General features: G+C 39.3%; 1 protein-coding gene across 3 annotated transcripts; it reads left to right on the plus strand.

Annotated features, from left to right (window-relative positions):
• The first annotated feature begins 80 nt into the window (after nucleotides 1-80).
• Nucleotides 81-17,204, plus strand: SEC61A2 (SEC61 translocon subunit alpha 2). Of its 3 annotated transcripts, XM_080391716.1 has the most exons (13): nucleotides 81-213; nucleotides 1,366-1,433; nucleotides 5,336-5,401; nucleotides 7,291-7,369; nucleotides 10,703-10,834; nucleotides 10,978-11,087; nucleotides 11,672-11,825; nucleotides 12,794-12,954; nucleotides 13,985-14,182; nucleotides 14,996-15,187; nucleotides 15,340-15,416; nucleotides 16,106-16,134; nucleotides 16,803-17,204. In XM_080391716.1, exons 1-13 carry the CDS (start codon nucleotides 207-209, stop codon nucleotides 16,958-16,960), a joined length of 1,431 nt encoding a protein of 476 aa, XP_080247842.1. In that variant the 5' UTR covers nucleotides 81-206; the 3' UTR covers nucleotides 16,961-17,204. The 3 variants fall into 3 exon arrangements, with proteins under 3 accessions (XP_080247842.1, XP_080247843.1, XP_080247844.1); XM_080391717.1 differs by lacking the exon at nucleotides 16,106-16,134; XM_080391718.1 differs by lacking the exons at nucleotides 81-213; nucleotides 1,366-1,433; nucleotides 16,803-17,204 and adding an exon at nucleotides 4,361-4,495 and having other exon boundaries at nucleotides 16,106-16,491.
• The last annotated feature ends 460 nt before the right edge of the window (nucleotides 17,205-17,664 follow it).

Here is a 17,664-nt window from a genome sequence, read left to right on the forward strand (position 1 = left end):
CGCTCAGCGAGCCGCCAGCGGGGGCCGCGCCGCCCGTCCTCGCCGCGGCGGTGGCGCCGTCCCCTCGGGGCAGCAATAGTCGTCCGGAGCGATGCCTGCGCGCGAGGGGCGGGGCCCTGCGCACGGCGTCACGTGGGGGCGCCGGCCGGCGGCGGAGGCAGCGGCGGTGACAGCGGCGGAGGCAGGCGGCCGGCCCCGCCGCCGCCATGGGCAGTGAGTGCGGGCGGGGGGCGGCCCGGGGAGGGGGCGGTGGCGTGGGGGGCGCCGCTAGCGCGAGGGGAGGACGTGGCGGGGGGCGGCCCGGCGGGCTGAGGCGGCGGCGTGCCCGAGGTGCCGGCCCCGGGCGGGGCGGCTTCCCCCCCCCCCCCCCCCAACAGCTCTGCTTGCGGCGGGCGGCGAGGCGGGGGGGCACCGCGCTGCGAGGGGTGCGGGGGGTTTCCCTGCGGGCTTAGGTCCCTCCTGCGGGGCTGGGTGCGTGCTTTGGTGGGCTGCCTGAGGGGGTGGCACGAACGAAGGGGAGCGGTGTCACAGCCCAGCGCCACGGCAGCCCTGCCGCTTGGACCAGGTACCGCTTTACTTGGCTCGCAGCGCAATAAACATTTTCTTTGACGAGGTACTGACGGTGGTTTTCCATGGCTGTCCGAATGTGCTGGGGCTGGGAATCATGTAGGACAAATTCCCCACCAATCGAACGTTCTTTGATCTTTATTTCCACTCCTCCACCCCCCACCCACCCCCAGCTGTTGGAGCTTTTCAGTGTTTTTTTAAGGAGAAACTGTGAAGAAAGCTGTATCAAAAGTTAAAATGAAATTCCCCGAAATTATGATTAGTTATTCTGATCAGTTATTCTGAGTGTTGCAGTGATTTAAATTAACGATTTCTCACCATATTTTACCAGCTGAATTGTTTTCTCAGCTAACTACTAATCTCAAGCACATGATACTAATCTCTGTGTGGATATTTTTTGATGTGAATATCCTTTGCTTCTGTGTTTAACTAGTACAGACTGATACTAGGTCATTTATTTTTAGGTGGAATACAATTTAGTTCACTTCTGGTGATACAGTGCAGCTTCTCATGTAGAAAGATTCCAGCTGCGGAAAAAATAATGGTCCAAATCTGATCAGAACAAGAACTTTGCAGGTTTTTGCTCTGTTTTCAGTGGTTTTAGAAAGAGGATGTTAGTTTTGCAACATTGAATTAACCTGTGTGTTAGGTGAAATAATTCACTTACGAAGTGTTAATTACATTTGTTTTTTTTCTTTTAGAAGTTAAATAAAGTTGTATGAGTTTTATAAATTTGTGAAGGTTCATTAATATATTTTTCTCTCTTCTTTTGCGTGTGTGTTTGTTTTTCTGGAACAGTAAAATTTTTAGAAGTTATTAAGCCATTCTGTGCGGTGTTACCTGAAATTCAGAAGCCGGAAAGAAAAGTGAGTGCCACATTATGTTCTTGCTCACAGATAAGAGGATGTTATGATAGTTCAAGTCCACACTCCAATATAAATATAGTAGGCCCTAAAGTAGGACATATTGTTTGATGGGGGGGAATCCATGTTAAGGGAAGAGATTACCATGATGATGAATTCTTAACAGCCTTCTGGTAAGTTGTTCCACTTGGTAATTATGCCAACTAATTTTTTTAAAGAAGTCTCATCTCTAGACTAAGTTTATTTAGTTTCAGCTCCATGTGATTGGATCTGTTTTAATACACTAGAACAGAGTTCTGAAGCAATTTTTTTTCCCTTGTGGATAACAGTGTTGTCTGTGGAAACCACTGTTGACTTTGTGTACTGGACACAACTCTGGGCGTTGAGCTGGCTTATGTATTACTTTGAAAAGGCTTGCGCTATAATTCAGGAAGCACGAATTTAGTTCTTTTCCCACAAAGTATTGTCTACTCCCATAGCTGTGATTCACCTTGATGAAGTGGGAAGGTGCTCCATGATATAGTTTGGGTAATTGCTTCTGTTCATGTACTGGATATGACACTTTGTTCTGAACTAAGTGAACTGAGTTCATTTACAGCCAATCTGTCTGTTCCTCGAAATTCCTTCCATTTCTTGGCATATTTTCTAGATTAAAATTAGTTAATCTCTGCAGATCAGAGGAGACCTACCTTGTAAAAAAAAAACAAACCCAAAAAACAAACCAAAAAAGCCCAAACCAAACAAAACCCCCACTGTTTTTACTTCCAAAACTCAAGGAAGCATGTATCACCTAGGTGACAAAGGTTCTAATTAGAGTAACAAATTTACTTAATATTCATTGTCATGACTGACCTGAAATTCCTTAAGAGCTAGGTTTTGATTTTTATATTCTTAAAGGGAAATGTATGGTTTGGAACATGACACCATCCAAAAGAATCCTCTCTGTTGATGAGAGATTCCCAAAGGACCGGATGCAGGGATGTTTGTGCCAGTAACTATAGCTGAGCCTGCTGGATCAAATGGAGAAGATAAAGTAAAACCTGCTGATTATTCCCTTCTGGAATAGTTTTTTTAAAAAAGATTAGGTTTTATCCCCTGTCTCTTTGCTCCATCTGTCTTTCCTTATTGCTTTCCAGCATCTTTCCCTCTTGGGACAGGTTTCCAAACAAATTACTTAGGTCAGACAAGGGCATTTTCAGAGCAGAAATCCCCAGAGCCAGACCCCGTGCTAAGATCTGGATGCACCAGATCTGGGTGGCAGGTACCCATCTTTGTTTCAGCAGCAGTGAACCTTAGTGTGGTCTTCTGATGCTGATTTACAGCTTATCTGTGATCAGCTGGTTACATCTATCCCATTTTTGTCTAGTGCAGTGGATGGGAAGAGGAATCTACAAGACAAATCTACAGATACTGATGTTTCTGTGAAGCTGATTGGCAGTAGTGATTTTTCTCTGGCTTTTTGTTTTCTTCCTCCCTTTCTATTTGCCAGAGAGGCATTAGGGCTTATCTGCCCATGACCTTCATCAGCAGATGAAGGATGACCAGAGAGGTGCTAAAACTCCTGTCCTCTGTATTTGGGTCACGTTATTACTATCTAGGTCACTGACTAGGCAATGACTTCCAGTTCCCAGCTTTGTACAAATCTAGAGTGAAAATACAATTGGGAACATTTTTCCTAAACTGAAGAGCCCTTTGACTATTTTAAGTTACATTCCTTGCTTGTGTGTAGTTTATCAAGTGACCCAGGTCATTCCATATCACTGTGATTCTTTGTTACTTACTGTTTTCTTGCACGGTGTCACAGGCAGACATCATTAGTAATGGTTTTAGTGGATTAGTTAAGGTCAGGCCAAGAAATGAAGGTAACAAAATAGAAGAAATCTGTTTTCTCTAAACTTGTATTGTTTGTTAAGTGAAGATGAAGTTTTGATTCGGTTGGGCTCTTGTTGAATCTTTTTGATATTATTGTTGAGGAGAGAAATGGGCTTTTTCTGTCTCTAGGGAGTGTTGCTTTTATGTTTCGGTCAACTTGATTAACAGAAGCCATTGCTGCTTTTGTAGTTAGTAGTATTGGTCCATATTTCCCTCATATGCACAGATTTTTCTAAGTAGAACACACTGTTCAGAACACCGAGAAGATGATGCTGAAGTCCCTTCATTTTCACAAGTTTTAAGAAAAATGTCAAAGGAATAAAATGTCCAATTGGTTCTGATCTCATGATGAAATAAATGTACTGTCCCTGTGCTTGTTACCATTTGTGGCTGGAATATTTTGGTACCAGTTTGTATTTGCTGTTCCTGGCATATGAGTTCAGGTGCCGCCTCTTTCTTTCTTTGTCTTTTTGACTTTCTTTCTTTGTCTTTTTGAGTCATAGAGACTGTTTTCCTTGTGAATAACTCTGATTTGGGTGATAACAGCATTTCTCTAATGCTCATATTCACCACAGTTACAAAGAGAGCCAGAGCACTTGTAGAGCCTGACTGATGTCTCAGAAGCTGACGATAACTGTTGGGCTGCAGATATAATTTGGTTAAGCATTCTTCTTTTTGGAAGTCTGTACATAAATTCTGAAGTATAGAATTCAAACAGCCCGTGGTAAAGTCGGTCGGCACTGCATGAAGAAAGACAAGATACTGTTTGGATTTATTTGCTGTCACTATTTTTCTTTTTTTAACTTTATACTGTAAGTATTTTGAGCATCTTGGCCTCTTTTCAAAGAGTGAGGCAGTATCAGTAAATAAATTACCGGGATTATTTTGCTTCTAAGTGTGTGATTTTACTTATAAAGGTTATAGACTACTACTGGGTTTTCTTTTGCTTGAGAAGCTGTGCTGCTGCATTGCTTTTATATTTCCTCATTTGTGGGTGTTCGGTGCCTATAAAACCAGGCACTAATCCTTTTTCTTGTTACTTTTCTACAGACAGATTCGGTGGTTGGAGGCAGAAAGTTAGTGTTTCTGCTGTATCTGTCTTACATGTTAGTTCATGTCACGTTTTAGTAGCTGCTGTGCTCTTGTGTACAGTGAACACACGTATCCTAATGTTTACGGTCCATGGAGGAGAGGTAGGAACTTTATGAGTGCATTTCTTTCTGTCTCCTGCTTTGAGTAATCCTCTGGTTCAAACTTAATCTTGTGATTCTTCTTTTCTTGCACCTGGTGCTAGTAACAGTTGCCTCAAATGTTGTCACCCTTGGATTCTCTTCAGTGTGTTACTGACTAATGATCACTGAGCTGACATTCTTTTTAAAGTAATACATAATCTACATTGATAAAAATAATTCGGAGGGGGAAAAAAGAGAGTCTTCAAAAATTACTTTGTGGTCAATGTCCATGAACATAATGGTGAATTTAAGCTTCCTCTAACACCCTTTGAAGAATTTAATTCAGTATTTTGAATTGCTGTCCAAAACTCGTTGTTGTTTTTATCACTTGTCTTCACAGCAATTAGATTTCTTTAAAAACTTCATAGTGCTTTAGTTTAATAACTTCCAGCCTTACAAAAGTGCCTCCAATCTGCTGAAGCCTAGAGCACTAATGACTGAAGATGGTTTTTTGCATTAATCTTTCATTTTGTTCTGATTATTTTCATGTTTTTAGCCATGCTGTTGCTATAAATACCCACTGTATTACAATATTATACATAAAATACATTCTACTGACTGCATGTCAGCTGTGTTGCCTGCTAGATCCAGTAAGTTTTCTTTGACTACACAGAAGCCCATGACTGTCTCTCTCCATAAAGTCTGAAATCATATTAACATTAAATTCTAATGAGAAGTCATGCCTTCTGGTTCAGTATCTTCACATTTAATTCTGAATGATACAGCATTTAGTGCTAATGTGAGAGTACACTGAAAATTCTACATAAAATGAATGCTTAATTTCTACAATCTGTTCTGTAGATCCAGTTCAGAGAGAAGGTACTATGGACGGCTATCACACTTTTCATTTTCTTAGTATGCTGCCAGGTAAGTATTGATGTTTTCTGTGTTCAGAAATTGTTGTTCTGTACATACAAAATAGAATACTGACAGCGTGAGAAGTTCTTGTTTCATGTTGACCTACCAGTTTCAGTTATTTATTTTTATGGTTAAGTATTTAAAGTTCAGTTAAAGAAACCTGATTCTCTGGAATGAGTATGTATGTTTTCAGAAACGAATTCTCTCTATTTAGTTTAATATACATAATGTTTTTTCTTGTTTTATGAAGGGTCATAGCATCATAGAATGGTTTGGGTTGGAAGGGCCCTTTGAAGATTATCTAGTCCAACCCCCCCTCCCAGGGGCAGGGACACCTTCCACCAGCCCAGGTTGCTCCAAGCCCCATCCAACCTGGCCTTGGTCCTATCAAATGATGATACTGGCTGCAGGGTAAATAGCTGAGCTAATTATTCATTGAATAGTATAAACAAACTGAGCAGTTTTATGCGTTCTTTACGCTCTGTTCATAGCTAAATTTAAATTTTAGAAGTGACAAGTTTGAAAGTGAAATAGAAATTATTGTTTTTACCTGATAATAAGCTGATCGATTGTAAAGATTGCAGGAAAATATTTTTCTGAGGTGTTAAAGTTGACATTTAGAACTTGTTTTTTGTGAATATACTGGCAAAGATGTTAGCTAAACCCCCTCCATAATACAAGTCTTTTTAAACATTGTTATGTGATCATTACTCCTAGTTGCAGGAGTGCCTGGAACATGTACTTGGGTTGTAAACAGATAGTGGTTTGTTTTGTTTGGGGTTTTTTTTGCTTATTTAAAGAATAGACATTGCAGAAAATGAGAATTACTTGATACACATTTTTAAGAACTTTTAGAACTCTTAGAAGACTTAAAATGAGCCATACATCTTCAGGACAAATCTTTTTAGGTTATAATTAGTAACTTACCCATTCCAGACTCTGTAGCAGTAGTTTAATAATTTTTGTTTACAACTTTGAAGGACCGTTAAAAGGATTTAAAAACCCAGTTCTTTGTACCTACCTGTTTTTTTGGAAGTAGGAGGCGGGAATAATATTGGAGGTAGAACATGTATTTTATCTGTGCTTCCTAGCTGCTGGATATATACATAATTAAGATTTTGAATCTATACAAAAGATTATAGTAGTTGAATAAGGGAATCGGATGGTGCAGACTAGAGTTTACAATTAATCTATAAGATCACCTGGATTCCTAGTCTACTGTTTTTGTGATTAAGAAGAGTTCTCAAGAGCTCAGAATCCCTCAATATCAATATATTGGAGGTTTTGTGTAAACTTGGCTAACTTCTGATAGTTCCGTATGGTATATTTTTAAACATATTCAGAATTTGACTATTAAACTTGCTGGAGGAAGATACTTACATCGCAGTTTATGCTGTATCTTTAACTTGTACTGAAAAGAACAATTTTTTAACAAAAAACTCACCTCAAAATCGCTGCAGAAATTTTCATGAAATAAGTAGTGAGAACATCATCTAATATTTTTCCCTGTTCTGTTAATGGTTTGTGGTGCCTAACCTATTTATTTTATACTTTTTATGTTCTTTTGGGGAGTTGTGGTGCTCCAGAATCATATGTCAGACATTTACATCTTCAACTTCAGTAATCTGTTTTATGTGCACTGACTCTTCTTTCTAGAGGTTTCTGCTTTTTCCTGTGGAAGGGTCTTAGTTTAGTCCTCTGAGTCCTACGCCGCTTGGAGGATTAAAACAGAGAGTGCCAGTATGTCTGGTTTAGTTTAAAAAAAAAAAGAAGAATAAATAAAAAGTTGGAATAAATGATACGAAACAGTATAGCAGTTGAATCATTACTTGTTAAGATGTTTGGATTAATGCATGCTTTCTTTGTGTGTCTGTTAATACTGTTGTGTGCTTTGACAGATACCTTTGTTTGGAATCATGTCATCCGATTCTGCAGATCCGTTCTATTGGATGCGAGTCATTCTTGCATCAAACAGAGGTTAGTAGATTATTCCTTTCTCTGTTGTGTGTTGGTATAAACAGTCCAGGGGAAAAACAGTTGGCTGTTAAATTTCCTGCGACCCAGATGTCATATTGAAATACTTTGTCAAGTTCTTAACCCAGATGTAGTTAAAATTAACTGATACATGAGGAGTACTTCACCTTAGGAATGAGGTTTCCTTTGACATGCAAATGGGATTAATCTTGGTTCTCGGTTTTTGGAATAATGTTGTAGTCTCTTTCTGATTAATATATGGGACAGGGAATCTTCTGCCCTGCCACTTAGGAATAGCACTGATATGCAGTATGAGAGTGTTTCCTTCTGTGTGCAAGTCACACAGAAGGAATAATGTTTTGGCATCATCATGGGTACGTAATTTTATAGGTGTGAAAGCTAAGGGCAGAGATGAATATAGTTCGCTAAACTAACTAATTTTAGAATAGACAAGGGGATTCCAACCAAATATATAAGAAGAGTTAAACTAATTCTAGAAGTCTAAAACTTAGATGGGTGACCTAGCATGTGTGACTCTAAATGAGGACACTGACCTCATCTATATCTTGGAAAATTGGTTGGAAATAAGAAAATCACTGGAACCCTGTAATGTGAAGGTGCAAATTATTTAGGAATGGCAATTTTTGGCACACATGTGAAGATAATAAATTAAGGTAAATAAGCTACCTGTTTCAAACTCTACTGCAGAATCTGCGTATAAAATTCTGTGTCTCACTGGCAGTGTATGCTACTAAATTTGTTATCCACTACCCAGACAGAATGGTAATGGTGGCCAAGAAAAGACTAGAGAGACTGTGAAGGCAATAAAAAGCAGGAGCCAGAAAGTTAATTTTGCTTAAGTCAACTGACTAGATGTCATTGGAGGATGTGTTAAAGGTTTTGACATCCTAATTTTCTTGCTGTTGGAGACGTAGAGGTTTCCATGAGAGATGATGTAATATTTAACATGGTACTGAACAGTGTGTAGAGTCTAGGATGTAAGTATGAAAGAACCAGATTATTACAATGACTTCAGTGCTTTCACATTTTGGTAGCAGGCAAAACACATACACAAAAAAGGAAATAAAAAAATAGTTGTGCAATAATGCTTAAAATTTTCAAAAATCGGAACTGAAATGAGGACTCTGGTAGTTAGGCAGAAATGAAAAGAGGACTCCAGACAGTAGCGGAGGTGCTCAAAAGCCCTTCGTTAAATTCAGATTACTTAGTAAAGACTCTTCAGGAAATTAAGCTATTGTGGGATAAGAGGGAAGGACTAACAGCTTAAGAACTGGTTGAAAAGACCAGAAGAAATGTCTCCACAAATCTGTAAAGTTCCACAAATTGAATATTGCATGCAGTTCTAATGTACCATGCCACGACAGATAAGTGAACTAAAAAACACTCAGGAAAAAGCACCGAGAATCTAAGGTAGATATTAACGTATATGAAGAGATCCCAAGAAAATAAGGATTCTTTGCCATGAAATGTGCATATCCAAAATGTCTTTTAAGTCTTCATTTCTGGGAAAAAGTGTATAGGGAATGGATAGTCACTTTTTGCTTATACTGTAAGAGGGAAGGGGCAGCCAATGGTGTTACTAAGCAGCCCATATAACTCGAAGTTTCTGAATGCATTACTGGCAGAAGTTGCCAGAAGCAGTTTCTGAATAAATGACTGGTATATGGGGAAAGGGAAATACAGAATGATACTTCCCCCAAAGAAGGGGCCCCTGTCAGAGGTGGGCTGTGAGGACAGCTAAGCTTCTAGGCTGATCAGGTATGGAGATGCTGTTTCTTCTTCTTTTCGTTTTCCGTGTGACCTTACAGACCATGTTTCCCTTGTCACTGGTTCTCGTTGTAACTTTGCAAGTCTGCAGTGGCTAAATAGTTTTTGATTAATAATTTTCTTGGTAATTTTGTGATGGAGCACTACTGTACTGCATGTGAGAGCAGAGTTATGCTTAAATGTACAGAATTGAAAAGAATTGTAAGCTGATTCTCTTTTGAATCTCCGTGGTGGATATTGTGGCTTAACATCAGAAAAAATGTGCATTATTTACATGGTCACTCAAGGGGCATAAAAAATGGTGACCAAGTAATTTGATCTGGCTTAATTGAATACTGAACTTGTAAAACGTGTCCTTACCTGAACTTTTTTCCTTTAAGGTTACAGCTTAGGAAATGTGGAAAGTTTCATCACTTGGTAGTTCTAGTTTCTTAATTTTCATCCAGATTTTCAACTTTTTGATTTCTTAAGCTTTCAGCATCTTCAGGTAGGAGAAAATTTTCTGGTATTAGCCGAAGGGCAACTTAAATTTCGAAAAGTAATCTCTTCATAATGCTGTTCCTCAAAAAAGATGATGTGGGAGAATGATTCTGTATTGAGATGAGACAGGAGAGTATATTGTACAGGCAAGAGGCAGGCTATTTTCCTGGGTTTAACTGTTTTATGTACATTCAGATCAGCTCCCATACCACATTATAATGTAACTCACACAGGTATCAGTACTTGAATAAGACCTTGCTGAGAATATTTCTAAATTAGAGTATTAGGTGGTAGTTCCAGTGTTGCAGGTGCATCAGTCTGAGGATGCAAGCAAAGTGAGTGATGCCTCAGTTTTATTACACCAGACGAAGTGATTGGGAGGGAAAACCAGGCAGGTTTTCAGCAATGCACACCTGTGTGCTGCAGCAGTGGTCTTGTGTAAAGTTAGATTGCCCTGTTCGAGTTGTATACGGTTGGAAGTTCATAACTTGATGGCGTTGCGCCAGTAGGTGAGTTGCCAGAATAAGAGCATCTTAATGACACGTCTTTGTTTTGTTAAAAACTAGTTTAATCCTAAACTACCATGCTTTTAACTAGAGTCAGTGATTCTGAGAGTGGCATTGTCAGCCACTGTGGATCTGCAGCACTTTTCTTGTGGTCTTCGAAATTAAACCTCTGGAAAATGTGATGGTTGAAGCACTGATGGAATAAACAACCAGGGACAAGATGCTTTTCAGTGAAAGGTTCCTTGATATGATATGCCAAAAAGCTGAGCTTCAGTGTGTGTTGACCTTTAGTGTTAGTGTGGTTCCACAAAAATATTTGAAGAGCTACATAGGTTTTTAATGTTCCCTTCAAAAATACAGATTTTAACAGAGCAGCCTTCTTTTGTGAGGAGATAATGGTTTTTGTTTTGATTATACTTGTACTGGAATATACATGTTTGAAGTGTTACGAAAAATGTTCCTTACAGGTCATAAACCTTTCAACAGACTTAATATCCTCCGAGTATAATTCTTTAGGAGAGATACTTCAATGGCAGTTGTATTAATTTTTCTTCCTGTTTAGGTACTTTGATGGAATTGGGTATCTCACCCATTGTGACATCTGGTTTGATCATGCAGCTGCTAGCTGGAGCAAAGATCATTGAAGTTGGTGATACTCCCAAAGACAGAGCATTGTTCAATGGAGCTCAGAAATGTAAGCACTGTTCCAATTAAAATTAATAAGCATATTCTTATTGTTGGGAAAGCAGCCTTCCGAAGTGATACTAGATGTGAGATTTCTTTGGTAGGTGATTTCAGCAAATTTTTTTAAAGAATTTGCTTTCTCTCTTGTTTTAGTATTTGGGATGATTATTACCATTGGGCAAGCCATTGTGTATGTTATGACTGGAATGTATGGAGATCCCGCTGAAATGGGTGCTGGAATTTGTCTTCTTATTATAATTCAGGTTTGTAATGAGCTATTTTGTGTGTAACAGACTGGTTAGATACAGTATAGCTGAAAGGAAAAATGTATGTCTGGTTGCTGTTTATTTTTAATGCTAGAGAGCATCATCCATTGTATCTGTCTGCCTGTATAGGAGAAATGCTAAATATTCTGTAAAGGAGGAGAAAGATGGGACAATTAGTATCAAAAATGTTTCAGATAGGAGTGGCTGCTTAATTTGAAGTAAAGGAATTAGTAGACTTTGAAAGCAGTAGCTGCTGTTCAGTTCCATGGTGGATTTCTCACTAAACAGCACAGATGCAGCTTTGAGACATTATCCTGTAGAGCAAAGCAGTAAATGCGCAAACTTCAACGCTTTTCTTGAAAAAAGTGCTTACTGAATAATCTTTTTGCTAGCATCTGTGTTGAAAAGTCACAGAGATCGTTGCCAGGTGAGATGCGCAGGCGTTTGTACATGAAAGGGCAAATGTACTGCATGAATGATATTTAGGTGAAAAACTAATGATCATGCTGCAACATGATGAATTAGTAATTCTTGACTTGATTTATTCTTGTTTCTGCTCAGTTTTGTTTCTTTTCCCACAGCTGTTTGTTGCTGGTTTGATTGTGTTGCTGTTAGATGAGTTGCTACAGAAAGGTTATGGCTTGGGATCGGGTATTTCCCTGTTCATTGCTACCAATATCTGTGAGACCATTGTCTGGAAGGCTTTTAGTCCCACTACCATCAACACTGGCAGAGGTACGTGTGCTGTTACCAGTAGTTATAACATGTTTCATTGGATGTATACTATACATAAACTGTCAGATGTTTATTGAATAGCTATTAAAAAATATTTTAACGTGTAATGACTAGCTTCTAAAGTCAATTGTGTAACATGTAAGATGAAAATGTTTTCTGATTTAAGTGAAGATTAATAACCTACAAGTTTGGTTTTGCGGAGTTGAATTGCAGTAGTTAAAATGGAGTTTGAAACACCTTGACTGAAGATTTTTGGATTTCCAAACTGAAATGTCCTTGTTGTGGCATCATTTAATCCACAGAAAGAGAGAAGATAAGAAGTTCTGTATCTTCAGAGGAGCTGATTATGATCCAGCTGTTGTTTGTGGCTATAGGATACTTCTACAGTTGATGCCTCCAAATTACTTTTTAAGCTGGTTTGAGCCTTCAGAGACTACCATCTCTTCGTTTCTTAGCCAGTCTTTGACAACATCTGGTTGTCAGAGACCCTAGAAATACCAAGTTAAGATACAGGCTGTTTGCATCAAGATGTTAACTAGTTTAATGCATATGTTTGAAATCCTGAGCGATATTTTTTTAGTTTGCTTTCATTTTCATCTGATTTTTAGTAGTTCTTTTGAATGGTACTACTGCTTTTCTAAAGCTGTTTTTCTCCTCATTTATTATTTCTTCCTTCCAATCATCATCCTACTCCCAGAAAAGAAAGAAAAAGATTACTCTTTCATTTGTGTGACTTGGTTAGGTTATTTTGTTTTTTAACCAGGAATAATGTTTTGGTCTATTATTCTAGATTCTATAAAAGCTAAACCAGAATCCTCTATTGTGATGTATTTGTTGTAACAGGTTTTATGTCCTATTGCGTCTGATTTTTTTATGTGTCATTCTTAAAATTTCTGAAAGGAAGATATTTTTTTAAAATGTTTTTAATTTCCAGATTAAAATTTCTTTTACTTTTTTGCTTTTTGCAGGAACTGAGTTTGAGGGTGCTGTGATTGCATTATTTCATCTTCTGGCTACACGAACTGACAAAGTCCGGGCTTTGCGGGAAGCTTTTTACCGGCAGAATTTGCCCAATCTCATGAATCTGATTGCTACAGTGTTTGTGTTTGCTGTAGTCATATATTTTCAGGTAAAATGAGAAGTTCCTCTCCACAGCTGTGTAGGTAGAAGTGCATGGACCCTAGACACTGTAGTCACTGGGAAAAAATGTGAAAGTTAAAGTAGAGTAACTGCAGTATCTTAGCTTTGAGTGAGGAGCTTTGTGTTTCAGTGTTGTTTTCAGTAACATACCTCTGTGACAGTACAGCTGTTAAATTTTACAGCCAGATGTACTCAGTGATGTAATCTCACATTCTATTAACTGCCATACATACTATGAGAGTATTTTTACTAAAAATGGATTCTGGGGATTCTGGAACTGCAGTCGTTGCAGTGCACAGATAATGTGCTTGATATTCATTGTTGAATTAAAAGAATGCTTTTGGGCAGAGTTAGAGAACCTTGCTTCTTTGGGGTGTGTATGTTCTAGAAAACAACCATGTGATTAATGTATAGCTTATTGGACTTTTCCCTAATTGTCTTGAAATACTTAGCTACTCTTTCTTTTTAAATTTAAGTATTTACTAAAATGTACACTAAAGGAGGGTCCATGTGGTGATTTTTTTTGTTTCCTTTTTTTAAATCTGTGTGGCTAAAATACAAATTTTATTTTTTTTTTTAAGCTGTTGCATGAGAGGCAAAAAAATGAATTACCTGGTTTTCAAATTCATGTGGCTTTTCTTGGGTCTACTCCAATAGGAGCCAGCCCTGGAGACCAGAAGGCTGGGATTACTACACAAAAGCCTGCTGTTAACTGGCTAGTTAAGTTAAAGCCATTAAAGGCTTTTATCAATCCCTATTCTGTAAGGGGTATTTTAGAAGAATATAATGTAGCAGATGAGAGATAATGTTTATGTAAAAAGAATGTAATACAACCAAGCAGTAAAATTTTTAAGTCCTTAAAATTTGTGATCCAGACTGTAGCAGAAAGCCATTGGGATTTACTGTCTTGCTCCTTTTTTAGCTAGCAAGAGCTTTGTGGTCAGGAATAGCTTTTAGGCACCCTAGGAGTAGCTTCTGTCTTGGAAACAAACTTGGTGCATCTGTGTTCTTTCCCATAGGGGTTTCGTGTTGATTTACCGATCAAGTCTGCACGATATCGAGGACAGTACAGCAGCTATCCTATCAAGCTCTTCTATACCTCCAACATTCCCATCATTCTGCAGTCTGCCTTAGTTTCAAACCTCTATGTCATTTCCCAGATGCTGTCTGTTCGTTTTAGTGGCAACTTTTTGGTGAACTTATTAGGACAGTGGGCAGTAAGTATTTTACCACTTCAACTGCATAAAATTATTTGTATATATTTACTTCATTGTGAAACTTGGTAATGAACCAGCAGAAAGCTGGAATACTTACTTCTTAACAGTGTTGTGGTTTAACCCCAGGCAGCAGCTAAGTACCATGCAGCTCCTCACTCACTCCCCCACCAGCAGGAGGGGGAGAGGAGGATTGGGAAAAAGGTAAAACCCATGGGTTGAGATAAGAATGACTTAATAATTGAAATAAAATATAATCACAACAATAACAATAATTGTAATGAAAAGGAGAGAGGAATAAAACCCAAAAGATGGGGGTGGGGTGGGGGGTGGAAAAAGTGATGCACAGTACAGCTGCGCACCACCCGCTGACGAGTGCCCAGCCAGGCTCTGAGCAGCGATCAGTCAGTGGCTCCCAGCCAGCCCCCCCCAGTTTATATACTGGGCATGATGTGGTATGGTATGGAATATCCCTCTGGCCAGCTGGGGTCAGCTGACGTGGCTGTGCCCCCTCCCAACTTCTCATGCCCCTCCAGCCCTCTCCTTGGACTGAAAAGCCCTTGACTTGGTACAAATGTTACTCAGCACTGAAGTTTTTAGTTGTTGCTATCAACGTTATTCCCACACCAAATCCAAAACGCAGCACTACACCAGCTCCCAAGAAGAAAATTAACTCTATCCCAGCTGAAACCAGGATAAACAATTGTATATAGAAGCTGTTTTAAACGTTGAAGAGGAGTTCCTCTAAAAGACAGGACAGGAGTGCAAGAGGTCTGTGAGAAGTAACTTAACTGCCTTTTTCTTCCCCTCTCATAGGATGTCAGTGGCGGTGGCCCTGCTCGCTCTTACCCTGTTGGTGGCCTGTGCTACTACTTGTCCCCTCCAGAATCCATGGGTGCAATATTTGAGGATCCTGTCCATGTAATAGTTTATATAATATTTATGTTGGGATCCTGTGCGTTCTTCTCGAAGACTTGGATTGAGGTGTCTGGCTCATCAGCGAAAGATGTAGGTGTTCTGATAAAAATACATAAATGTTTTCAAACGCTGCCTCTACTTTATAATTGACTAGCTGCTAACTAATCAGTTCCTAATTACTCTGACAAAATATCAGGTGACTGAAACACCCCAGCAGTTTCGTAAAATTATGGTTTTTGCAGGTTGCCAAGCAGCTCAAAGAACAGCAAATGGTGATGAGAGGCCACAGGGATACTTCAATGGTTCATGAGCTTAACAGGTACGGAAATGCTGACTTCCAGCTGGATGGTTAAGAGTGCTGGGGAGTTGTCAGCTAGAGCGGATATTCTTGGAAGAATCTGAGACCTGTTTCCACTGCAAATGTCAAGTTTCTTCCCATTCAGCTGGCACCTTTTCTGGTAATGCAGAACATGTTCATAGTAAGAGGTTAACCTGTAGTGTCTTTTGTTTGAGTGGCGTAATGAGGGAATTTGGGCTGAGTCTCTTCCATGTTTGCAAAAGGAAGATCCCTTGATTTTTACAGGTGTTTAATTCACCGTTACTGAACTAAGATGACACTACAGAAGCGGTATTTTGTGCAGTATGCAAAGCCTGCAGATCTGTATTGAAAGGTAGACTTACCTCTATGTACTTAAGTCAAAACAGTTATTCTTAGTTCTGTGAAGGTCAGATCACACATATATATAAAATTATTACAGTATGAATTGAAGAGCTTTGCCAGTGTTCAGTTATTCACACACCTTTCGTATCGGTGAATGTTTTATTTTAGCTTCTACTTTGTGCAAATACGGAAGATAGTAAGAGCAATGGCAGAGTTGCATTTGCAACGCTGAATTTGTTGCTGAATAGTCCGGTTGGTTGTTCTAGTAGTAGATGTATTGTTAGAATCCTTCAATGAAAATTCATTATTACAAATTCTTTTTCTTTTTTTTTTCTCCTTTGGTCCAGGTATATCCCTACAGCAGCTGCGTTTGGAGGTTTGTGCATTGGTGCCCTTTCAGTATTGGCTGACTTTCTAGGGGCCATTGGGTCCGGCACTGGCATTCTGCTTGCAGTTACTATTATTTATCAGTATTTTGAAATATTTGTAAAAGAACAGGCTGAAGTTGGAGGAGTAGGTGCATTATTTTTCTAGGTGTCCAAATATTTCATGGTTTGTGTGAAAGGGAATGTATTTTGACAACATGCGTCATTTAGTTCAATAATGCTGTTTTCTTTTTAATTGTTTTCAAGTGCTACATGTCCCATTACTGTAATGGGCATTAAGCAATGCCTGTGTGCAGCGTTAGTACCAGCTGCCTTAAGAATAAAGTTTACATTATCTTGTTTAAGTATTATCTAGTGCTGCCTGTAATGCTGGAAACCAATTCATCTACCTTGCTGTTCAAATACTGCAGTGAGATGGTAACATGTATCAGTTCGATATCGGTAAACATTTTTGCACACGGCATTAAAATGTTACGTTTATTTCCCTGTCCTTGATAGGAAAAAAAATATATCTGGGTTCAGATTGCCACGTGCCAGTGTTCCTGACAAAATTTATTTGTAGCCTGTGTTTTACATTAATTTTTTTATACTTTTTTAACTTGCATCTCCCCATCATTGAACTCAGCACTCCTTATTCCTTTGCGGTGTCTCCACTCAGGCACCTTTCTCTTAGCTCCAGGGTTGAACAAGCAAACATTTTACCGGAGACTGATACTCATCTCACCTGTGAACTGGTTCTGTGGTGGATTTGCTGCATGGCCAGGCCTGGGGCATTTCGGGCTCTTGCCCTGGGCCTTCCATGAGACAGCACGCTAGCTGCTGTCACCCTGGCAAGTCAGCCCCATAGTTTTGTTTAAACACGTACTTGTGAAAACTGTGCCACTGAAACATCACGTCCACTTTGCTTTTTGTGAGTCTAAAGACCGAGGCCTGGTTCCTGAAGTGGTATTCATAGAAGGGGAAAGGGGGAACGAGGAGTTCCTGCTGAAAAATTATTTGTCGCACTTTGCAGCGGCAACGTAACAACTGTAAATGTTAGACAATAAACTTATTTAATTAAGCTCTCTCCTGTGTCTTATCTGCGCGAGGTGTAATTCATACACAGGTTTTGGTCATTTCTAACGCGCTTTGTTAGAGAGGTAGGCCTGGAGGGTGCCTTTTTTCTCTCATTATCCTTTCTAATACGTATTTCTGATCAGGTTTTGGCAGCCTTAATTGAAAAACAAATCTCAGGATTCCTCCCCTTAAAATCACTGGGCTTTTCTGCTCGGCTGTAATCAATTACTTTTTCCCTTTGATTTCATGTTCTGTCTTCTGTCGCGCTGAACTTGAAAGTAACTCTGTTTGTGAAGGGAAGAAAATCTTAAGCGAGTTCTCTGCTTCATTGCTAAGCGAGGAAAGCCTTCCTGCTTATGCATCTCATCCACGTTTGTGGACGGTTTGTGGCTGACACTTTGGTATCTTGAAGCAGTGGTGGTGGCTTACATGATTAGAAGCAGGTGACCACCCACGTAGGTACA

This window comes from Falco punctatus (genome assembly GCF_963210335.1).
Source record: "Falco punctatus genome assembly, chromosome: 6".
Lineage (NCBI taxonomy): Eukaryota > Metazoa > Chordata > Aves > Falconiformes > Falconidae > Falco > Falco punctatus.